The sequence below is a fragment of the Pan troglodytes genome, chromosome 18, assembly GCF_028858775.2.
Source record: "Pan troglodytes isolate AG18354 chromosome 18, NHGRI_mPanTro3-v2.0_pri, whole genome shotgun sequence".
NCBI classification, from domain to species: Eukaryota; Metazoa; Chordata; class Mammalia; order Primates; family Hominidae; genus Pan; species Pan troglodytes.
The window spans coordinates 2741733-2765217 of NC_072416.2; the positions used below are offsets into that span (position 1 = coordinate 2741733).

The 23485-nt window shown below is 56.7% G+C and overlaps 2 protein-coding genes across 5 annotated transcripts; both read left to right on the forward strand.

Moving 5' to 3' along the window:
• Positions 1-5709: 5709 nt before the first annotated feature.
• On the forward strand, positions 5710-9594 carry NME4 (NME/NM23 nucleoside diphosphate kinase 4). 2 transcript variants are annotated; one of them, XM_063796375.1, is made up of 5 exons: positions 5710-6059; positions 7940-8073; positions 8332-8433; positions 8565-8677; positions 9159-9594. In XM_063796375.1, exons 2-5 carry the CDS (start codon positions 8059-8061, stop codon positions 9280-9282), a joined length of 354 nt encoding a protein of 117 aa, XP_063652445.1. In that variant the 5' UTR covers positions 5710-6059; positions 7940-8058; the 3' UTR covers positions 9283-9594. The 2 variants fall into 2 exon arrangements, with proteins under 2 accessions (XP_063652445.1, XP_024205386.1); XM_024349618.3 differs by lacking the exon at positions 5710-6059 and adding an exon at positions 6146-6299.
• Positions 9595-10751: 1157 nt separating this feature from the next.
• DECR2 (2,4-dienoyl-CoA reductase 2) lies at positions 10752-21124 on the forward strand. 3 transcript variants are annotated; one of them, XM_024349616.3, is made up of 9 exons: positions 10752-10965; positions 13880-13948; positions 15273-15324; positions 16239-16374; positions 18573-18697; positions 19333-19426; positions 19614-19718; positions 20003-20220; positions 20532-21124. In XM_024349616.3, the coding sequence occupies exons 1-8, from the start codon at positions 10886-10888 to the stop codon at positions 20218-20220; spliced, it is 879 nt and encodes a 292-aa protein (XP_024205384.2). In that variant the 5' UTR covers positions 10752-10885; the 3' UTR covers positions 20532-21124. The 3 variants fall into 3 exon arrangements, with proteins under 3 accessions (XP_024205384.2, XP_024205385.2, XP_063652444.1); XM_063796374.1 differs by having other exon boundaries at positions 10842-10965; positions 13880-14148; XM_024349617.3 differs by lacking the exon at positions 13880-13948 and having other exon boundaries at positions 10788-10965.
• The last annotated feature ends 2361 nt before the right edge of the window (positions 21125-23485 follow it).

Below are 23485 nucleotides of genomic sequence, written 5' to 3' on the forward strand. Positions count from 1 at the left end.
ACAGGTGCCTGCCACCACGCCCAGCTAAGTTTTGTATTTTTAGTAGAGACGGGGTTTCACTGGTTGGCCGGGCTGATCTCGAACTCCTGACCTCATGACCCCCCCACCTTGGCCTCCCAAAGGGAATATGTTCTCTGACCACAGTGGAATTAAGTTAGAAACCTGTAACAATAAGATATCAGGCTGGGCACGGTGGCTCACGCCTGTCATCCCAGCACTGTGGGAGGCCGAGGCAGGCGGATTACGAGGTCAGGAGATCGAGACCATCCTGGCTAACACGGTGAAACCCCATCTCTACTAAAAATACAAAAAAAAGTAGCCGGGCGCAGTGGCTCACGCCTGTCATCCCAGCACTTTGGGAGGCCAAGGAGGGTGGATCACGAGGTCAGGAGATCGAGACCATCCAGGCAAACACGGTGAAACCCCATCTCTACTAAAAATACAAAAAATTAGCCGGATGTGGTGGCGGGCGCCGATAGTCTCCGCTACTGGGGAGGCTGAGGCAGAAGAATCATTTGAACCTAGGAGGCAGAGCTCGCAATAAGCCAAGATCATGCCATTGCACTCCAGCCTGGGCGACAGAGTGAGACTCCGTCCAAATAAATAAATAAATAAATAAATATTAAAAAAAAAAAACAGGTGAGAGACCTCCATGTAGGGCAATGCCCTCCCTACATGGGTGTAACAGCCGTAGGGCTGGGACAGAATTCGGCTGTCCTGATCCCCCCGCTGTCCCACCCTGCAGGTATCTTTTTGAGCACCTTCTACAAGGACCATCCAGCACATCCGTAGGAATGTTCCAGAAATCCACGGCCGTGCTCAGCCCTGATTCCTCATTCCAGCTCATCCTCAGTCAGGCTCTGGGGCCCTCTGAGTGGTGCCACTCCAAGAGTGAAACCAGATAGGCAGTCCATGCTTTGGATGGCAGTGAGACCCAGACGCAGTTCCAGCGCTGGCCTCTGAGGGGCAGTATAGCCCCATGGACCACCAGAGTCCCTGAAGCCCAGCTCTGGTTGGAGGTGATGCCACTCTGCACCTCCCTGGCTGGTGTTTGTATTAGTCATCTATGCTGCATAACAAATACCCCACAACTTCATGATGTAAGCAGCACACGTTCATTATCTTCCAGATTCTGTGGACAGGAGGCTGGGTGGGGCTTAGCAGGGAGCCTCTGAGTCAGAGGCTCTCACAGGCTGTGGTCAAGGTGTCAGCCACGCTGAGGTTACCCCAAGGCTTGACTAAGGGGGGATGTGCTTGTTTTTTTTTTCCAGACAGGGTCTCGCCCTGTTGCCCAGCCTGGAGTGCAGTTGAACAGTCTCAGCTCACTGTTCCCTCTGCTTCCCAAGTTCAAGCGATTCTAGTGCCTCAGCCTCCCGAGTAGCTGGGACTACAGGCGTGTCACATCCCACCAGGCTAATTTTTGTATTTTTGGTAGAGACGGGGTTTCATCATGTTGGCTGGGCTGGTCTCAAACTCCTGACCTCAAGTGATCTGCCCACCTTGGCCTAGCTAGGTGCTGGGATTACAGGTGTGAGCCACTGCACCAGGCCCACTTTTTTTTTTTTTTTTTTTAAAGAGATGGGATCTCGCTCTGTTGTCCAGCCTGGAGTGCAGTGGCACAATCACCGCTCACTGCAGCCTCAACCTCCTGGGCTCCAGCAATCCTCCTGCCTCAGCCTCCTGCAGATTCACTTCTAAGCCCACCTATGTTGCTTCTGGCCAGAAACATCAGTTCCTTGTCATGGGGGCCTCCGCACAGGGCTGCTCACAACAGGGGAGCTGCTTCTCCCAGGAGGTGGCGGAGCAGCAGCAGCTGCAGTCTTTGGTGACCAGATTGTGAAAGTGACACTCCGTCTCTTTTGCTGTGTCAGAACTCAGTCACCAGGCACGGTCCACACTCAAGGGGTAGGCATTACACAAGGAAATGAACTGGGTTTTGCTTTTCTTGTTGAGTTACGAGAGTTCTTTTTTGTTTTGTTTTGAGACAGGGTCTCATTCTGTTGCCCAGGCTGAGTGCAGTGGTACGATCACAGCTCAATCCAGCCTGGACCTCTTGGGCTCAAGCAATCTTCCCACCTCAGCCTTCCCAGTAGCTGGAAATACAGGCGCGCACCAACACGCCCCGCTAATTTTTTATTTTTTTGTAGAGACAGGTTTCACTATGTTTCCCAGGCTGGTCTCAAACTCCTGGCCTCAAGTGATCCTCCAACCTCTGCCTCCCACAGTGCTAAGAGTACAGGTGTGAACCATCCCATCACGCCTGGCCAAGAGAGTTATTTATTTATTTATTTATTGAGACAGATTCTTGCTCTGTCTCCCAGCCTGCAGTGCCATAACACAATCTCAGCTCACAGCAACCTCCGCCTCCCAGGGTCAAGCAATTCTCCTGCCTCAGCCTCACAAGTAGCTCGGATTACAGGCACCTGCCACCAGGCCCGGCTAATTTTGTATTTTTAGTAGAGACAGGGTTTCTCCATGTTGGTCAGGCTGGTCTCAAACTCCCAACCTCAGGTGATCCACCCGCCTCAGCCTCCCAAAGTGCTGTGATGACAGGCATGAGCCACCTCGTCCGGCCCAGCATAATTTTTTTTTTCTTTTTTTAAGATGGAGTCTTGTTCTGTCACCCAGGCTGGAGTGCAAGGGCACGATCTCAGCTCACTGCAACCTCTGCCTCCCAGATTCAAGGGATTCTCCTGCCTCAGCCTCCCGAGTAGCTGGGATTACAGGTGCATGCCACCACACCCAGCTAATTTTTTGTATTTTTAGTATAGACAGGGTTTTGCCATGTTGGCCAGTCTGGTCTTGAACTACTGACCTCAGGCGATACACCCACCGCAGCTTCCTAAAGTGCTGGGATGACAGGCGCGAGCCACTGCGCCCAGTCTCAGCATGTTTTTAATGTGCAAAATAAAATACACGGAAATAAAAATATAAAAAACTATACTGAAATAAATTATCAAAATATTGTAGGCCAGGCCGGGCGCAGTGGCTCACACCTGTAATCCCAGCACTTTAGGAAGCTGCGGTGGGTGTATTGCCTGAGGTCAGGAGTTCGAGACCAGACTGGCCAACCTGGCGAAACCCTGTCTATACTAAGAATACAAAAAATTAGCTGGGTGTGGTGGCGAGCACCTGTAATCCCAGCTACTTGGGAGGCTGAGGCAGGAGAATTGCTTGAACCCAGGAGGTGGGGGTTGCAGTGAGCTGAGATCGTGCCCTTGCACTCCAGCCTAGGCAACAGAGTAAGACGATGTCTCATCAACAAACAAACAAAATATTTTAGGCAGCGGGGCGTGGTGGCTCACACCCGTAATCCCATCACTTTGGGAGGCCAAGGCGGGTTGATCACAAGGTCAAGAGATCGAGACCATCCTGGCCAACATGGTGAAACCCCATCTCTACTAAAAAACAAAAATTAGCCGGGTGTGGTGGCGCGTGCCTGTAATCTCAGCTACTCAGGAGGCTGAGGCAGGAGAATCGCTTGAATCGGGAGGCGGAGGTTGCAGTGAGCCAGGATTACACTACTGCACTCCAGCCTGGCAACAGAGTGAGACTCCATCTCAAAAACAAAAACAAAAAATATTTTAGGCCAAGTGCGGTGGCTCAGGCCTGTTTTCCTAGTTACTGGGGAGGCTGAGGCAGGAGGATCGCTTGAGGCTGGGAGGTGAAGGCTGCAGTGAGCTATGACTGCACCACTGCACTCCAGCCGAGGTGACAGAAGGAGACCCTGTTGCTAAAAAAACAAAAATAAAACATTAAAAAATGTACGATATAGTGGCCGGGTGCGGTGGCTCATGCCTGTAATCCCAGCACTTTGGGAGGCTGAGGCAGGCAGATCACAAGGTCAGGAGATCGAGACTATCCTGGCTAACATGGTGAAACCCCGTCTCTACTAAAAATACAAAAAAAAAAAAAAAAAAAATAGCCAGGCGTGGTGGCAGGCGCCTATAGTCCCAGCTGGAGGCTGAGGCAGGAGGATGGCGTGAACCCGGGAGGCGGAGCTTGCAGTGAGCCGAGATCGCGCCACTACACTCCAACCTGGGTGACAGAGTGAGACTTCGTCTCAAAAAAAAAACAAAGTACGCTATAGTAATATCTGCTTTTTCCTTTTTGCAATAGCTTTATTGGGATACAATTGACATACTATACACTTCACTCATATATTTTTTGTTTATTTACTATTTTTTTTTTCAAGAGACAGGGTCTTGCTATACTGCCCTGGCTAGTCTCAAACTCCTGGGCTTATGTGATCCTCCTGCCTCAGCTTCCCAAATTGTTGGGATAATAGGCCTGAGCAAGAGTCCAGCCTCTAAAAAGAAAGAAAGTCACTTCTTTATACCATAGTACTGCAAATTCTAGTCAGAGCAACTAGACAAGAAAATAAAATAAAAGGCATTCAGATTGGAAAGAAAGAACTGAAACCGTCTCTATTCCCATATGACATGATGTTTTTTCTTTTCTTATTTTTTTTTTTTTTTTTGAGACAGAGTCTTGCTCTGTTGCCCAGGCTGGAGTGCAGTGGCATGATCTCGGCTCATTGTGAGTTCCACCTCCTGGGTTCAAGCCATTCTTCTGCCTCAGCCTCCTGAGTAGCTGGGATTACAGGCATGCACCACCATGTCCAGCTAATTTTTGTATTTTTAGTAGAGACGGGGTTTCACCACGTTGACCAGGCTGGTCTTGAACTCCTGACCTCGTGATCCGCTCGCCTCGGCCTCCCAAAGTGCTGGGATTACAGACATGAGCCAGTGTGCCCCGCTCCATATGACACAATCTTATACAAAGAAATTCCCAAGGAATTAATTAAAAACTATTAGAACTAATAAATGCATTTGGAAGGCTTGCAGGATACAAGATTAATACACAAAGCTCAATTGTTGGCCAGGTATGGTGGCTCACGCCTGTAATCCCAGCCCTTTGGGAGGCCAAGGCGGGTGGATCACCTGAGGCCACGAGTTTGAGACCAGCCTGGCCAACATGGCGAAACCCCGTCTCTACTAAAAATAAAAAAAAACACCAGCCAGGTGTGGTGGCAAGCTCCTGTAATTCCATCTACTCGGGAGCCTGAGGCAGGAGAACTGCTTGAACCTGGGAGGCGGAGGCTGCAGTGAGCAGAGATATGCCATTATTGCACTCCAGCCTGGGCAACAAGAGCGACACTCTGTCTAAAAACAAACAAACCTCAATTATATGTTATACACTTGCAATGGACAATTTAAATAAGAAAACAATTCCATTCACAATAGCAGCAAAAAGAACAGGCATTTTCAAGACTCATTAAGTAAGTTCTAGCAGTGGGAGACCTAACCATTTCAAATAGTAGCATGCTGTGCTATCTACCCCAATATTACCGTACCTGTGAATTCTGTTGGTGACAAAGTCACAGGCCCTGCAACTATGAATGTGGCTTGTTCCTTATATCCGCAATTGAATGAATTAGACGAATGCAGTCACATCAGAGGCCATTTGAGAATAAAGGTCGGATTTTTCCCCATTCAAATTCACAGACCAGGCTCACATCTGTAATCCCAGCACCTTGGGAAGCCAAGGCAGGAGGATTTCTTGATCCCAGGAGTTTGAGACCAGCATGGGCAACATAGGGAGGCCCCATCTCTACAAAAAATTAAAATATTAGCTGGTTGTGGTGGCGCGGGTCTGTAGTCCCGCCTACTCGTCCTGGCCGCAGAGTCAGCGTCTCCGGAGCGCCTCCTTCTCCCGCCCTGGGGCTCACGTGGGAATTTCACCCTCCATTGGAGGGGGCTCAGACCAGGGCTTGTAGACCTCCTTTTGGTCCGTGAATTTATTTTTGAGACAGAGTCTTGCTCTATTGCTCAGGCTGGAGTGCAGCGGTGCAGTCACAGCTCACTGCAGCCTCAATCTCCTGGGCTCACGCGATCCTCCTGCCTCAGCCTCCCGAGTGGGCCTTCCTCCGTGGGAAAGCGTTAAAACGATAGTTAACGGTTGCGTCGGTGTAAAGACGAATGCAATTCGAGAAGGATTCATTATTATTTTGTTTTTTCTTCTGATTTTAACAGAAATTGGCGTTGAACATTTCCCCCGTGAGCGCCGGGCCACGGGGGTCCGGGGCGGCGGGGGGCTGCGGGCAGCGTCGGCGCGGGGGCTCCCGGGCGGGCGGGGGCGGGTCTCGGGCTGGCACCGCCCTCCGCGCCCGCTCCTCGCGCTCACAGCGGCCCGCGGGCCGGGCGTCATGGGCGGCCTCTTCTGGCGCTCCGCGCTGCGGGGGCTGCGCTGCGGCCCGCGGGCCCCGGGCCCGAGCCTGCTAGTGCGCCACAGCTCGGGTGAGTGGGGCCGCGCGCCCCGGCGGGGACGCGGGGGGAGGAAGGGGCGCGCGCCGCTCGGCCTTTGTCCGCGCACGTGCGGGCTGGGGTCCGACTCCCCCAGAGGCCTCGGGGCGCGGGCTGCGGGGTCCGTCCGAGTTGGGGAAGGCGCCGGCTTGCACCGGCACGCCCCTCCAGTGCCCGTCCGGCTCTGCGGCTCCTTCTCGCCTCCCCAGGCCCCAGGCTGCAGGCGCCCGGCGAGTTGGCAGCCTGGGCGGGTCCGGGGCGACCGAGGGCCCGGGAGCGCAAGGAAGGCAGAGGCCGGCTGCAGCACTGGGCGGTGAGGGGTCTCCCGGCCGGGGTGGGGGTGGGGGTGTGGGGGGGTGAGGGAGTCGGGGGGTGGGGGGGTGGTGGGGAGCCGCTCCGCTGGGGCGTTCGCTGAAGGCCAAGTTAGGCCAGAATCTGACTGGGACGTCAGGCCCCAAGTCCCCGGCCCCGCCGCTGCCCGGCCCCCCCAGCTGCCACCTCACAGGACGATCCATGTCCCAGGGCTCCCTCCATCGGCTCTGAAAAGTGAGCCGCCGCCTGCAATGCCCGCACCAGCCGCAGCAGAGCCCCAGGCTACACAAGGCGCCCTGCAAACTGGGTTTTGGGGGAACAAACCAACCAGGGGGGTCTTCCTCCCGTGGGCTTCAGCCGCCTGCTGGGGTTAACTTTTCCTCCTGGCCTGGCGGAGCCCCTTTGGCTCTGTCCAGATTCTGTGGGACATACAGGGTCTGGGCTCCTCTGGAAACCAGGGACCCGATGCCGGAGGGTAGCTCGGCTCTGGAGCAGCCTGGGACTGTAGGAAGGTGCGGACGTCTTCTGTTTCCCTGGCAGCGTCCCCTCCAGAGGAGGACGGCTGGGGCGGAGCTCAGCGCTGACCCTGGGTCTGGAAGCGACAGGCCTTGAAACTCCACAGCAGCACAGGCCCCGTCTCCTGGCTCGGACAGAACCCTGCTACCTTCCCTCTTCAATCTTCAGGCCCCTTTTGTCCGTGTTTCCAGGGCTCACCTGGTGGGGAAAGCGTGTTTCTCCCTGGTTCCCTGCCACTCATTCACCTCAGACACAGGGTGGGCTCTGGGTTCTTCCTCATGTGGAAAGTCGGGGCTTCAGACCATGTCTGTCGTCATCCAGAAGGGCTGGAGTCAAAAGTGAGGCTGGAGTTTTGCAGGATCTCCAGACTTCCCTGTGGCCACTGAGCTGGGCTGTGCCTCTGTGGACCTCAGGGTGGTCGCTGAGCTGGGCTGTCCCTCCCTGGACCTTGAGGTGGTCCCTGAGCTGGGCTCTGCCTCTATGGACCTTGCGGTGGTGGTCCCTGAGCTGGGCAGTGCCTCCCTGAACCTCGGGGCGATCTCAGGCAGCCTCTGCCTCTGCTGGGAGGAGCCATGGCCCCTGGGAGAGGCTAGAAGCCCTGGGGACACATTGCCTTGGGTGTCCCTGACAGGGACTATCATGGGGGTGTTTCTGGCTGTGGGCACCATCCCTGTCCCTTCCACAGTGCCCTGCATAGAGGCAGACACCCTGAAGCCTGGTGACCCCTGGGCTCTGGCTGGGAAACCCGGGTCGTGGGGACGTGAAAGCATGAGGTGGCAGTGCCTCTGACCTCTTGCCTTTTGAAGGAGGGCCCTCCTGGACCCGGGAGCGGACCCTGGTGGCGGTGAAGCCCGATGGCGTGCAACGGCGGCTCGTTGGGGACGTGATCCAGCGCTTTGAGAGGCGGGGCTTCACGCTGGTGGGGATGAAGATGCTGCAGGTAGTGGGGCTCTGGGCTTGTGGGTGTCCCTGTGGGGACGGGGTTGGGGGATCCTTCTCGGCCTTTCACATCCCAGCCAGCGCTGGGGCAGGGCCTGGCTTTGGCAGTTGAAGGGGCAGGAGGGATCTATTCTGCGGTGGGGGTGCTGCCCATGTTGCTGTTATCTGCAAGGTGCCTGAGGTCAGGGCATCACAGCTGCTGTGTTAGTGCCCACGTTTACTCTCTGCGGCTCCTCCTCCTTCCCTCAATGCCACCCAGGCACCAGAGAGCGTCCTTGCCGAGCACTACCAGGACCTGCGGAGGAAGCCCTTCTACCCTGCCCTCATCCGCTACATGAGCTCTGGGCCTGTGGTGGCCATGGTACGGCAGGGCAGGGGTGGTGGAAGGGCCTGTGGGTGTGTCTTTCCCCCCAGCAAAGGGAGGGGCCCTGGATTGAGCCCAGGGGCCCTTGGTGTTCTCCACTTCTCCCCAACCATTATCTCTCGCTGCAGGTCTGGGAAGGGTACAATGTCGTCCGTGCCTCAAGGGCCATGATTGGACACACCGACTCGGCTGAGGCTGCCCCAGGAACCATAAGGGGTGACTTCAGCGTCCACATCAGCAGGTACGGGGGTCCTGATACACCAGGCTGCTGCTGGGGGCAAGGAGGGCCATCACTTGGGGTGGTGGCAGATCCACGAGACCTGGCTGTCTTGCTGTGCTAGGATGAAGCCAGGTGGGACATGACAGCTCACACTGGTGAGAGCCGTGTTCTCCCAGGGCACACAGGGCAATGAGGTGTTCCCTTTGTGTTGTGTGTACCGTGCCATCGTTGCCTGTTACCTGACACCCCAAGAGGTTGGCACGGGGCAACTTGGGGGGAAATGAGGCTCCCAAAAGCTGGGGCCTGGGCGGGTCCACGAGGCTGTAGGAGGCCGAGGCCAGGCTGGAACCCGGTTTCCCAGCTCCACTGTTACTCCTTCCCTGTCTGCAGTCACAGGCTTGCTCCCCTAGACAGAGGGCAACAGGGGAGCAGCAGATGGTCCCTGGGATTCCTCAGGGTGCACATGAAGCCTGAGCCTCACGTTGCTCCTGTCCTGGCACAGGAATGTCATCCACGCCAGCGACTCCGTGGAGGGGGCCCAGCGGGAGATCCAGCTGTGGTTCCAGAGCAGTGAGCTGGTGAGCTGGGCAGACGGGGCCCAGCACAGCAGCATCCACCCAGCCTGAGGCTCAAGCTGCCCTTACCACCCCATCCCCCACGCAGGACCAACTACCTCCGTCAGCAAGAACCCAAGCCCACATCCAAACCTGCCTGTCCCAAACCACTTACTTCCCTGTTCACCTCTGCCCCACCCCAGCCCAGAGGAGTTTGAGCCACCAACTTCAGTGCCTTTCTGTACCCCAAGCCAGCACAAGATTGGACCAATCCTTTTTGCACCAAAGTGCCGGACAACCTTTGTGGTGGGGGTGGGGGGGTGTCTTCACGTTATCGTAACCTCTCCTCTAAAGGGGAGGCATTAAAATTCACTGTGCCCAGCGCATGGGTGGTACACTAATTATGACTTCCGCCAGCTCTGAGGTAGAAATGACGCTTTTATGCAAGTTGTAAGGAGTTGAACAGTAAAGATGAAGTTTTGCACACCTAGTTCCATAACGTTGTTGGATGTATGAGCCAGGCAGGGGTCCAGAGACCACGCCTGCAATCCGGAGAACCCAAGCTAGGCGCGAGCCGGTGCTGTGATCCCGCCAAAGAAGCTGCCTTCCCCGGGAAGGGGCAGAAAGGGGCCGGCGGGCTGAGGCCAACCAGCGCAGAAAGGGCCTGGCAGCCATTACTGTAGCGCTGGCGGCTCTGTCACGCCCCTGAAGCCGCTGGCCCGCAGTTGTGTCCAGCTCAGGAGCGGCTCTGCGTGTTTTTCCCCCGGGGCCGTCGCGGACCCCCGTCTTCCAACAGTGGTGCGGGCGGGGCGCCCCGTCCTGGGTTCGCGGCATGGCCCCGCCCGGGCCCCCACGCGGAACAGAAGTAACGGACCCTTTTTTTTTTTTTTTTTTTTTTTGAGACGGAGTGTCGCTCTGTCGCCCAGGATAGAGTGCAGTGGCGAGATCTCGGCTCACTGCAACCTCCGCCTCCCAGGTTCAAGCGATTCTCCTGCCTCAGCCTCCCGAGTAGATGGGACTACAGGCACCCGCCACAACGCCCGGCTAATTTTTGCATTTTTAGTAAAGAGGGGGTTTCGCCATGTTGTCCAGGATGGTCTCGAACTCCTGACCTCGTGATCCGCCCGCCTCGGCCTCCCAAAGTGTTGAGATTACAGGCGTGAGCCACCGCGCCCGGCCCCGGACCCTTCTTTATTGGCCTCAAAACGGGTCATTTTGGGAAGCGGCGGGGGGCTGGCCGCGCTTTCCTGGGCCCCGGCCCTCCCCATGGTGTTTACGGGGAGGCGAACGGGGAGCCCAGAGGCTGCGAGCCTGGCCTGGACCCAGGAGCCAGGGGTATCCCACAAGTCCTGGAGGCTCTGAACGCGGCGCTGACGCCGAATACCTGTGAAAAAGACTCGGGGAGAAGACCCGCAGACCGCCCAGCTTCTGCCGCGGGAACCGCGCCCCCGGCCCCGCACTGCGCCTGCGTCTCGCGCGCCGCGGGCGGGGGCGGGGCCTCCGGGGAGAATTCGGGGGGAGGGGCGGGGCCTCCGGGAAGCAATCAGGGGAGGGGCGGGGCGTCCGGGGAGTGGGGCGGGGCTCCCGGTTCCAGGCGAGTTTGCAGCTGCGCGCCGGGTCCTGGAGGCGGAGGCCGCTCCCGCCCGTTGTCCCTGCAGTCCCCGACGGGAGCGCCATGGCCCAGCCGCCGCCCGACGTGGAGGGGGACGACTGTCTCCCCGCGTACCGCCACCTCTTCTGCCCGGACCTGCTGCGGTGAGCGGGGCCTGGGAAGCGAGCGCAGCCTTGGTGCGGGGTCCGGTCCGCGGGCGCCGGCGCCCCCACGTGGTCCCCGAGGGCTCCCGTGTTAGGAAACCTGTCTTGCCTGGCTCCTTTCTTTCTTTTTTTTTTTTTTTGAGACGGAATCTCGCTGTGTCGCCCAGGCTGGAGTGCAGTGGCAGGATCTCCGCTCACTGCCACCTCTGCCTCCCGGGTTCAAGCGATTCTCCTGCCTCAGCCCGGCTAATTTTTTGTATTTTTAGTAGAGAGGGGGTGTCACCGTGTTGGTCAGGCTCTTTTCGAACTCCTGACCTCAGGTGATCCACCCGCCTCGGCTTCCCAAAGTGCTGGGATTTACAGGCGTGAGCCACCGCGCCCGGCCCAACCTGGCCTCTTTCTTAACAGAAAATTTTAGGTTGAAATCATTTTTCCGGAAGACCCAGAAGGCCCAGGAATGCCAGGTTTTGCCCAGCAGCTCTTCATTTTCCTGCAAACGCCTTGGTGTTCACAAGGGAAGGCAGCCCGGGCAAAGGTCGATCCTTCCCGGTCACCTGCCCTCACTCGGCTAATGGGCAGATCCTTTTTTTTTTTTTTTTTCCTTTTCTTTTTTTCAATTGGCAACATTTTCAAGTTTCTATTAAAATTTTGATCTTTTGCCAGGAGCAGTGGCTCACGCCTGTAATCCCAGCGCTTTGGGAGGCCGAAGCGGGTAGATCACCTGAGGTCAGGAGTTCGAGACCAGCCTGGCCAACATGGTGAAACCCCGTCTCTGCTAAAAATACAAAAAATTAGCCGGGTGTGCTGGCGCACACCTGTAATCCCAACTACCTGGGAGGCTGAGGCAGGAGAATCACTTGAACTCGGGAGGTGGAGGTTGCAGTGAGCCGAGATCGCGCCATTGCACTGGGCAACAAGAGTGAAACTCCATCTCAAAAAAAGAAAAAAAGTTTTAAATTATGTTCTCCAAGGACAGGTATTGACAATTCTCTCTGAGTGTTCTGCAGGGAAAAAAAAAGTTTTTTTTTTGAAACGGAGTCTCATTCTGGGTTCAAGCAATTCTCCTGCCTCAGCCTCCCAATTCTCCTGCTTCAGCCTCAGTGCGCCCAAGTGGGACTATAGGCGCACAACACCACGCTGGGCTAATTGTATTTCTAGTAGAGGTGAGGTTTCACCATGCTGGTCAGGCTGGTCTGGAACTCCTGGCCTCAGATGATCCACCTGCCTCGGCCTCCCAAAGTGCTGGGATTACAGGAGTGAGACGCTGCACCTGGCCTAAAATTAATCTTTAATAATTAAGAATAGGAAAGGCAACTTGGAGATCAGCAAAAGTTTGCCATCCATCTGGTACAGTTTGTGCCAGTCATACCGATCAGTACACATTTAATGCGTACAAGAAAATCTCTAATAAATAAAAAAGCCATATTATCCCGACCTAGCTTGCTGAATCTCAGGAATCATATTTGATATCAGTGCCATGCAGGGCTTAGGAGAGAGGAAATTATAACCTCTATCTTGTTTAAGCCAGGGTATTTTTCTCTCTTGTATCTACTTCTGTCCATTTCTGTCAAAAGACACAGAAATACCCTTTCCCCCACTGCACTTTGCAAGTTTGTGTCAGCACAAGTTCAGGACCAGCCTGAGCAACAAAACGATACCCCTCTCTAGAAAAACTAGATGAAAAATTAGCTGGGCACGCTGGCATGCACCTGTAGTCCCAGCTACTGGGGAGGCTGAAGCAGGAGGATCCTTCTAGCCCAAGAGGTCAAGGCGGCAGTGAGCCGTGATGGTGCCACTGCACTCCAGCCTGGATGACGTAGCAAGAACCTGTCTCAAAATAAATAAATAGGCCCGGTGTGGTGGCTCATGCCTGTAATCCCAGCACTTTGGGAGGCCGAGGTGGGTGGATCACAAGGTCAGGAGATCGAGACCATCCTGGCTAACACGGTGAAACCTCATCTCTACTAAAAATACAAAAAATTAGCTGGGCGTGGTGGCAGGTGCCTGTAGTCCCAGCTACTCTGCAGGCTGAGGCAGGAGAATGGTGTGAACCTGGGAGGAGGAGTTTGCAGTAAGCCTAGATCGTGCCACTGCACTCCAGCCTGGGCGACAGAGCGAGACTCCATCTCAAAAAAAAATAAAAAATAAATAAATTAATTAAATAAAATACTATAATTTTATGAATTTTCATTTTATTTATTTATTTATTTCTTAAGACCATGTTTCGCTCTTGTTGCCCAGGCTGGAGTGCAATGGCGCAATTTTGGCTCACCACAACCTCCGCCTCCCGGGTTCAAGTGATTCTCCTGCTTCAGCCTCCCAAGTAGCTGGGATTACAGGCATGCACCACCACACCCGGCTAATTTTTTTGTATTTTTAGTAGAGATGGGGTTTCTCCATGTTGGTCAGGCTGGTCTCGAACTCCTGACCTCAGGTGATCCGCCCGCCTTGGCCTCCTAAAGTGCTGTGATTACAGGTGTGAGCCAAGGCACCTGGCTGAATTTTCATTTTAAATCATTGCCGTATAGCAATATGGGGGGTGTATTTTAACAGGGCTCTTTTATTTTTTATTTATTTTTATTTTATTTTATTTATACATATTTTTTGAGACAGAGTCTTGCTCTTTTGCCCAGGCTGGAGTGCAGTGGTGCGATCTCGGCTCACTGCAACATCTGCCTCCCGGGTTCAAGCTATTCTCCTGCCTCAGCCGCCCAAGTAGCTAGGACTACAGGCACCCACCACCACGCCCAGCTGATTTTTGTATTTTTAGTAGAGACGAGGTTTTACCATATTGTCCAAGCTGGTCTCGATCTCCTGACCTTGTGGCCCACCCACCTTGGCCTTCCAAAGTGCTGGGAGCCACCGGCCCGGCCCAATAGGGCTCTTTTAAAAGAGCCTCCTTGTTTATTCTCAGGGACAAAGTGGCCTTCATCACAGGAGGCGGCTCTGGGATTGGGTTCCGGATTGCTGAGATTTTCATGCGGTGAGACTGCTCTGTGTCCCTTCCCTGCTCCTCGCTTCTCCCTGCCCGGGCCCTGCTGGATGCCCGACCCCTGGAAAGATGTTGGTGGGAGGTAGATGTCCCCTGCTCACCTACCCGACAGGATCCAGGTGCCTGCCAGAGGGACTGGGGAGCGGTCGAGGATTGCCCTGGGGGGAGTCAGGACTTCGAGGCTCCTACAGGTCAGTGGAGATTGTGTGGCTCTGGTCTGGGGCCTGCTGGGACCTCGAGAGTCAGGGCTGCGTCAGGCCCCAGTGCTGGCGCCCTGCAGAGCGCATTTTCTCCTGGGACACAATTCTGTGGCTTCAGGCCAGGGTCAGCAGCTTATCCCACCTGACAGTGGCTAGAGTTAGGCTGGGGTGGGGGAGAGGGACCCTTCCTCAGTTCCCCTGAGGCCCCTGCTTTTCAGACCAGAAAGGTGAGTCCCACAGGAAGAGATATGGCCTTTCCACTGGTGGCTTTGTGCTCAGGGCATCTGAGGACCGGATGGGACATTGCAGCTCCAGTGGGACCTGCCTAGCAGGGGTAGCTACCTTTATGGTTATTGTGGGCAAGCAACCCCCGAACCAGAAGAGCCGAGAAACCAAAGAACAAGGCAGACAGATCCCGTTTGTCTGTGTCGGGTGATTTTACCGGGGAATTTGTGGGCAGAAGCGTAGTCTTGGGTGGCTGTGAGACGGGCGTCTCCATGCTGTTACCCCCAGGCCCAGGGCTTCTATACCACAGGGAAAGGGGTCCTGCTTCAGAGGAAGTGTGTAGGAATTTGTTTAGGATAACATCTAGGTTGTTTTGACCTAAGGGCAGGACTTCTTTGTGCTCTTTCACAAGAACAGTAGATAAGGTGGAAATCCTAGCGGCATTCCTGGAACCAGGGTTCACAGAGGCCAACGTGGTGGATTCGCATCCACGTGGTCAGGAAGGGGAGCAGGGAGCACCCCGCTTCAGAACGGTCCTCCACGCCAGCCCCACAGGGAGAAGGGGGTGGAGGATGTGGGCCCAGCAGGCCCCAGGCAGATGTGTGGGCTGGGCGTCTGTGGCTTACAGCTGTCTCTGTACCTGGTGTTTGGGGCAGGACCCGCAGGCCTATGCGGTGGGATGTCCCATGCCAGAAACCCCGGGGTGGGCACCACCTGAGGTCCTTCCAGAGTACCTCAGTCGTGTTCACGCCCCTGTGCCCTCTGCCAGCTGGGCCTTCAGCCCTAGACTGGTACTTCCGCCTGAGAGACTCCTGCTCAGGAGCTGGGCAGATGCCCCCTGGGAGTGCCCCTCGCCCACACTGTCCTCACACCTGCTTCTGGTTTTGCAGGCACGGCTGCCATACGGTGATTGCCAGTAGGAGCCTGCCGCGAGTGCTGACGGTGAGAGGGCCTCTCCCATGGTCCCCTGTGTGGGTGGCTGTGGAGGGGCTGGGGCTGGGCCTGGGCCAGGAGGGTCCAGAGGCTAAGGGGATGTTGGCACCAAAACTTTTTTTTTCTGAGACAGGAGTCTCGCTCTGTCACCCAGGCTGAAGTGTGGTGGTGCGATCTCGGCTCACTGCAGCCTCCGCCTCCCAGGATCAAGTGATTCTCCTGCCTCAGCTCCGGAGTAGCTGGGACTACAGGCGCCCGCCACCATGCCTGGCTAATTTTTGCATTTTTTTGGTAGAGATGGGGTTACACCATGTTGACCAGGCTGGTCTCGAATTCCTGACCTCAGGTGATCCGCCCACCTCAGCCTCCCAAAGTGCCAGGATTACAGGTGTGAACCACTGTGCCCGGCCGGCACCAAAACTTGCACCTATCCTAAATATGGAGCTTCAGTGTAAGTGGCCTCCCAGAGACATCTTTGACTTTTTAAAAAATCTAGTTGTTGGGTCCTGGGAGGGACCTTCCTGTTTGGGGGTAATGTGGCCCCAAGAAAGATCTCTGGGCTCACCTGGGTTATTTAGGTGGTCCGTGCGTCCCACCTACTGGAGCCCTCGACCTGGGAGGAGAGTCTCACCTGTGCCACCTCTGGTCTGCAGCAGGGGCAGGACATGGGTGACAGTGGCCTGGAGGGCGACGCAGAGGGAGGATTCTAGGACAGGTGGCAGGTGGGGGGAGAGCGTGGCAGGTTCCCATAAACATCCACTGAGGTCGTGGGCACTTGCAGGCTGTGCTTCCCCAGAGTGGGGTCCAGCAGCAAACCCAGGGTCCCCACGGAACCCGGAAGCATCGTCCTCTGCAGATTCCAAAGGCCTTTTCTCCAGGCCGAGGCTGCAGGGCTGCTGTCTGCCTCTTTACCTGGCTTCTAGGCCGCCAGGAAGCTGGCTGGGGCCACCGGCCGGCGCTGCCTCCCTCTCTCTATGGACGTCCGAGCGCCCCCAGCTGTCATGGCCGCCGTGGACCAGGCTCTGAAGGAGTTTGGCAGAATCGACATTCTCATTAACTGTGAGTCGGTGCTGAGTGAGGTTGGTGGCTTCTCACAGGTTGGTGGTACCATTTGGAGGCCCTAGAACTCTGGTCCTGGGGTGGGGACCGTGCCAGGGAACCTAGCTGCCTGTGCTGGGGTGGGCTGCACCCCATCCAGGTACCTGAGGCCAAGACTCAGGCTCCAGCCCTCTGTCTCCAGGCCTCTGTCTCCGGCCCCCTGTCTCCAGGCCTCTGTCTCCGGCCCCCTGTCTCCGGCCCCCTGTCTCCGGGCCTCTGTCTCCGGGCCCCTGTCTCCGGGCCTCTGTCTCCGGGCCTCTGTCTCCGGCCCCCTCTCTCCGGCCCTCTGTCTCTGGCCCTCTGTCTCCGGCCTGACTCCGCTTCTCTGGGTGGCAGCAGGTCAGCACAGCTGCAGCCCAAGTGGACGCCATGAACACAGCTCAACGGTAGAGTCGGGTGCCCTTGTGTCCTGAAATTCCGTCTTTAAAAAAAAAAGTAATAGCCTTTTTTTTTTTTTAGACAGCATCTCACTCTGTCACCCAGGCTGGTGTGATCATGGCTTACTGCAGCCTCCACCTTCTGGGCTCAAGCCATCCTCCTGCCCCAGCCTCCTGAGGAGCTGGGACTACAGACGTGTGCCATCACGCCTGGCTAATTTTTGTATTTTTTATTTTTTGTAGAGACAGGGTCTTACTGTGTATTGCCCAGGCCAGTCTCAAACTCCTAGGCTCAAGCAATCTTCCTGCCTTGGCCTCCCAAAATGCTGGGATTACAGGCAAGAGTCATCAATAAAATAGAAGCTAGCCTGGCCTAGATTTTTTTTTTTTTTTTTTTTAGAGGGAGTTTCGCTCTTGTTGCCCAGGCTGGAGTACCATGGTACAATCTCAGCTTACTGCACCCTCCGCCTCCCGGGTTCAAGCAATTCTCCTGTCTCAGCCTCCCGAGTAGCTGGGATTACAGGCGCCCGCCACCACACCTGGCTAATTTTTGTATTTTTAATAGAGATGGGGTTTCATCATATTGTTTAGACTGGTCTCGAACTCTTGATCTCAGGTGATCCGCCCGCCTTGGCCTCCGAAAGTGCTGGGATTACAGGCGTGAGCCGCCACGCCCAGCCCCCAGCTTTTATTTTTATTTTTTCATTTTTTATTTTTATTGATTTTTATATTTATTTTTTGAGAGAGTCTTGCTGTGTCACCCAGGCTGGAGTGCAGTGGCGCAATCTTGGCTCACTGCAAGCTCCGCCTCCCGGGTTCACGCCATTCTCCTGCCTCAGTCCCCCAGTAGCTGGGACTACAGGCGTCCGCCACCACGCCTGGCTTTTTGTATTTTTACTAGAGATGGGGTTTCACCATGTTAGCCAGGATGGTCTCGATCTCCTGACCTCGTGATCCGCCCGCCTCGGCCTCCCAAAGTGCTGGGATTACTGGCGTGAGCCACCGCGCCTGGCCGATTTTTTTTTTTTAATCACAGTTTTAGGTTTATAGAATAATTAATAGTACATGGAATTCCATACTCCCACCTACAGTTTTCCCTGTTAACATCTTGCGTTTGTTACAATTGATGAACCAACACTGGTTTCACTCTGCAGAAATTCCCTTTTAAAAACATCCTGTGTATTAGTTTCCTGGGCTAACAGAGTACTACAACCTGTGTGGCTATAACAACCAAAATATAATCTCCCAGTTCTGGAGGCCAGAACGTCCAAGGGGAAGGCGTTGGCAGAGCTATGCTCTCTGAAGGCCCCAGGGGAGAGCCTGTTCCTGCCTTCTGCGTGGCTTTGGGTACTGCCATAGCCCTTGGCCCTCCCGGGCTCGGAGACCATCGCTGCACTGTCTGCCACTGTCTTCCCATGGCATGTGTCTGTGTGTCCTCTTCCCTTGTTATAAGGATGCTGGTCATTGGATTTAGGGCTCACCCTAATTCGTTGTGACTTCAGTGTAAGTCGATTATCTCTGCAACCCACCCCATTTCCAAACAAGGCCACAGTCGCAGGTACGGAGCCAGGGCTTCAGCATGTCTTCTCTTCTCGGGGACACAGTGCAGCCAGGACGCCCGTCTTGCTCTGGTCATTTTGGAATTTATCCTAGGGCATGGGTCTCCTCCCTGTGCCACAGGGCACCTGTGCTCCCTCCTGCACCCTCTGCTCACCTGGCCACCACCCACTTGGCATCCCTCTCCCCAGGCTCCAGCAGCTCCTGCGGTCTCCCATTCTGCAGGTGCGGCCGGGAACTTCCTGTGCCCCGCTGGCGCCTTGTCCTTCAACGCCTTCAAGACCGTGATGGACATCGACACCAGCGGCACCTTCAACGTGTCTCGTGTGCTCTATGAGAAGTTCTTCCGGGTGGGTGTCCTCCCAGCGGGGGCCTCCCCCGACGGCCGCCCGCTCCCTGCCCCGGGCCTCCCCCTGACGGCCGCCCGCTCCCTGCCCCGGGCCTCCCCCTGACGGCCGCCCGCTCCCTGCCCCGGGCCTCCCCCTGACGGCCGCCCGCTCCCTGCCCCGGGCCTCCCCCTGACGGCCGCCCGCTCCCTGCCCCGGGCCTCCCCCTGACGGCCGCCCGCTCACTGCCCTGTGACCTCCCCCTGACGGCCGCCCGCTCCCTGCCCCGGGCCTCCCCCTGACGGCCGCCCGCTCCCTGCCCCGGGCCTCCCCCTGACGGCCGCCCGCTCCCTGCCCCGGGCCTCCCCCTGACGGCCGCCCGCTCCCTGCCCCGGGCCTCCCCCTGACGGCCGCCCGCTCCCTGCCCCATGGCCTCCCCCTGACGGCCGCCCGCTCCCTGCCCCATGGCCTCCCCCTGACGGCCGCCCGCTCCCTGCCCCGGGCCTCCCCCTGACGGCCGCCCGCTCCCTGCCCCGGGCCTCCCCCTGACGGCCGCCCGCTCCCTGCCCCATGGCCTCCCCCTGACGGCCGCCCGCTCCCTGCCCCGGGCCTCCCCCTGACGGCCGCCCGCTCACTGCCCTGGGCCTTGTGTGTTGCAGGACCATGGAGGGGTGATCGTGAACATCACTGCCACCCTGGGGAACCGGGGGCAGGCGCTCCAGGTGCATGCAGGCTCCGCCAAGGCCGCTGTGGGTATGACCACCCCCCCCCGCCCAGGTTTGCCCACGTGGGTCCCCAGTGGGCCGTCTGCTTCCATCCCAGGAGGCCAGCAGTCTCCACGTGAGGCTGAGCCCAGCTGCAGGCAGCGAGTCCTGGCCTTGGCCCCGCGCCCTCGCAGAGGGCAGAGCGGCCCCTTCATATCCAACTTTCTTCTGTGCAGACGCGATGACGCGGCACTTGGCTGTGGAGTGGGGTCCCCAAAACATCCGCGTCAACAGCCTCGCCCCCGGCCCCATCAGTGGCACGGAGGGGCTCCGGCGACTGGGTAAGGCTCTCAGGGAGCCCAGGCCTCCCACAGATCCTCTCCTGGGGCACAGGGTGCCCATGAAGCTTCCAGAACCTTGGCAGGGTGTATGTTGAAAAGCCCTGTGCTGGTTCCATGGTGGCAACTATGTTCTGTGCCTGGCCTGATCCTGCTCCATGCTAGGCCTTGGTGACACTGACTGTGTCCTTGCTGTTCCCAGATGCCTCTCAGGGAATGAGCTGGGGGAGAGGGGAGGGTGCTGGGTCTTGGGGCTCACGGGGCCTGAGCCTTCTGCTGCCCTCCAGGTGGCCCTCAGGCCAGCCTGAGCACCAAGGTCACTGCCAGCCCGCTGCAGAGGCTGGGGAACAAGACCGAGATCGCCCACAGCGTGCTCTACCTGGCCAGCCCTCTGGCTTCCTACGTGACGGGGGCCGTGCTGGTGGCCGATGGCGGGGCATGGCTGACGTTCCCAAACGGTGTCAAAGGGCTGTCGGATGTCGCATCCTTCTCTGCTAAGCTCTAGGTGAGGTACTGCTCCCGCTTCTTGGGGTCATCTGTGTCCTTGGACGCTGGTCGCTGCATGGGCAGGTCTCTGCGGGACCCACGGGGCTGGCGTCTCCTTTGTCCCCATCCTCCCGGCCCCTGCGCCAGCCTGGCCACACATGGGTGCTGCCCAGTGGGGCTGAGCAGGAGGCGGGCGCTGGTGCGCTTGCTCTTCTGTAGCGGCCTCGGCCTCTGCCGGCATTTCTGGCAGGTGCTGGGTGGCCGAGGCAGCCGAGGTGTTTTAGGGGGAAGCCATCCTCAGCCGGCTACTAAGTTCTGAAACTCCTGCAGGAATCTTCCGGCCGCTGCTTCCCGCCGCCTCACTCAGCCAGGTGGAGAGCACCAATCTGAACCAGCAATGCCTGCAGCCCAGCCCCTCCTCTGAACACTCAGCTATTACTGCGCTTTCCCTCCCCACGGCCCCAACTCCAGGGCAGGAGCAACTGGACAGTGGGCCTGGCCCGTGGAGCTGCCACGCAGGTGCCTGAGGGCCAGGTGCCACGCAGGTGTCTGAGGACCAGGTGCCACGCAGGTGGTGGGGGTACAGACAAGATGCTGGGATGTCCCCTGCCCCATGGTCAAGGGTGTCCTGCCTGCCTGGGTCCAGGGCCTGAGGGAGCCACATGGATCCCGAGACTTGTGTTCTCTTGGCTGAAAACACTGAGGTGCTCCCATCTGTGCGTGGCCCATGAGCTGGGATGGTCCTCCAGCTGCCCACAAGGTCCGCCCCTCTGTCTCTGCACCACCTGTTTGCATAAACACACTTTGCTACAATCTTGCTAGTGCGTTTTCTTAAAAGATAATCTATTTACTGTAAAAATAAATTGGACTTTGCAAAAGCTTTTAGAAGGAAAAGAAAGAGGATTAAAGAGAATTGCTGGTGATCCTATCGTTTAGGGGTTGTGTTTCCTTTCTGTCTTTTCTGTGATGTTTACTTATTATTAGTAGTATTTTTGTTTTCTTTTTTTTTTTTTTTTTTTGAGACGGCGTCTCGCTCCATCACCCAGGCTGGAGTGCAGTGGCGCAGTCTCGGCTCACTGCAAGCTCCGCCTCCCGGGTTCACGCCATTCTCTTGCCTCAGCCTCTGGAGTAGCTGGGACTACAGGTGCCCGCCACCACGCCTGGCTAATTTTTGTATTTTTAGTAGAGATGGGTTTTCCACCTTGTTAGCCAGGATGGTCTCGATCTCCTGACCTCATGATCTGCCCGCTTTGGCCTCCCAAAGTGCTGGGATTACAGGCGTGAGCCACTGCGCCTGGTTTTATTTTTTATTTTTTACTTTTATTTTTATTTTTTTATTTTTTGAGATGGAGTCTCGCTCTTGCCCAGGCTGGAGTGCAGTGGTGCAATCTCGGCTCACTGCAAGCTCCACCTCCCGGGTTCACGCTATTCTCCTGCCTCAGCCTCCCTAGTAGCTGGGACTACAGGCACCCGCCCCCATGCCCGGCTAATTTTTTGTATTTTTAGTAGAGACGGGGTTTCACCATAATAGCCAGGATGGTCTCAAACTCCTGACCTTGTGATCCACCTGCCTCGGCCTCCCAAAGTGCTGGGATTACAGGCGTGAGCCACTGCATCTGGCCTATTATTTTTTTTGAGAGTGTTTCGCTCTTGTTGCCCAGGCTGGAGTGCAGTGGCGCAATCTCGGCTCACTGCAACCTCCGCCTCCCAGGTTCAAGCGATTCTCCTGCCTCAGTTTCTCGAGTAGCTGGGATTACAGGCGTCCGCCACCATGACCGGCTAATTTTGTATTTTTAGTAGAGACGGGGTTTCACCATGTTAGCCCAGGCTGGTCTTGAACTCCCAACCTCAGGTGATCCGCCCGCCTCAGCCTCCCAAAGTGCTGGGATTACAGGCGTGAGCCACCGCGCCAGGCCTTCTGTGACGTTTAGAACACTCTTCCTGCCTCATGCTGGAAGCCCCAGTCTACAGGCAGGGTGCTGCTCCCTTGGCAGAGGCCGCATGGTCAGATGCAGCTGACACTGAATGTTGGGCCTAGGACCAGCCAGGCCACTGGTTGCCTCTCTCCTGGGTTTGGTCACTGCCACAGCTTTCCTCCTCTGTCGACATGGCCCCCAGCCCTGCTGCACGTGGGAGGTGCTGAGCAGCAGGAGGCTGGAGGGAGGTGTGTGGCTGTGCCCACCAGGGCCCCCATGGCTGCCCTCACAGGAGGGGAGCAGCTCCCATCAGGGATGCCCCTCAGCCCTGCGGTCCCCACTCTGTTCCCCCGAGCTCCCAGCTCACTGTCACACCAGACCCTGAATGTATTCAGGCTTTTACTTCCTGACAAGGAGGAAAAAAGATTTGTTTTTTGTTTTGTTTTGTTTTGTTTTTGTCAGAGACAGGGTCTGGCTCTGTCAGCCAGGCTGGAGTGCAGTGGCACAAACATAACTCACTGCACCCTCCAAACTCCTGGGCTCAAGCAATCCTCCCACCTCAGCCTCCTGGGTACCTGGGACCACAGGCACACACCGCCATGCCTGGATGTTTTTTGTATTTTTTGTAGAGACAAGGTCTTGCCATGTTGCCCAGGCTGGTCTTGTTTTGTTTTGTTTTTTTGAGATGGAGTCTCGCTCTGTCACCCAGGCTGGAGTGCAGTGGCGCCATCTCAGCTCACTGCACCCTCTGCCTCCTGGGTTCAAGTGATTCTCCTGCCTCAGCCTCCCAAGTAGCTGGGCCTACAGGTGCATGCCACCACACCCAGCTAATTTTTTGTATTTTACTAGAGACGAGGTTTCACAGTGTTGCCCAGGCTGGTCTCAAACTCCTGAGCTCAGGCAATCCACCTACCTCGTCCTCCTAAAGTGCTGGGATTACAGGCGTAAGCCACCACGCCCGGCTGCCCAGGCTGGTCTTGAACTCCTGGCCTCATGTGATCTGCCCGCCTCAGGACTGCAGGCGTGAGCCACGGCGCCTGGCCGAGGTGGAGAGAAGATCTCTATCTTGTAGTTCACTCCTGCCCCGTTTGGAAAACACAGTGTGGAGCTTATAACTGCTGAGTTGGCTTTTTAGGTGGCTGAGGGTTGGCCTCACCTTATGAATGTGGCCATTCCCACAGCTGCCGTGGCCTGGGAGAGGGGCTGCTTCCAGAAAATGTGTCAGCAGACCATCCATTGTGGGTTCCTGGCTGGCACCGACCAGCATGGCCACGACCCACACACACCCTGTGTGCTAAGTGCTCAGCGAATTCCTTCCAGTGACTGCATGGGCTTTGGGCCCCACTCTGGTGCCAGGGAACCTGGGGA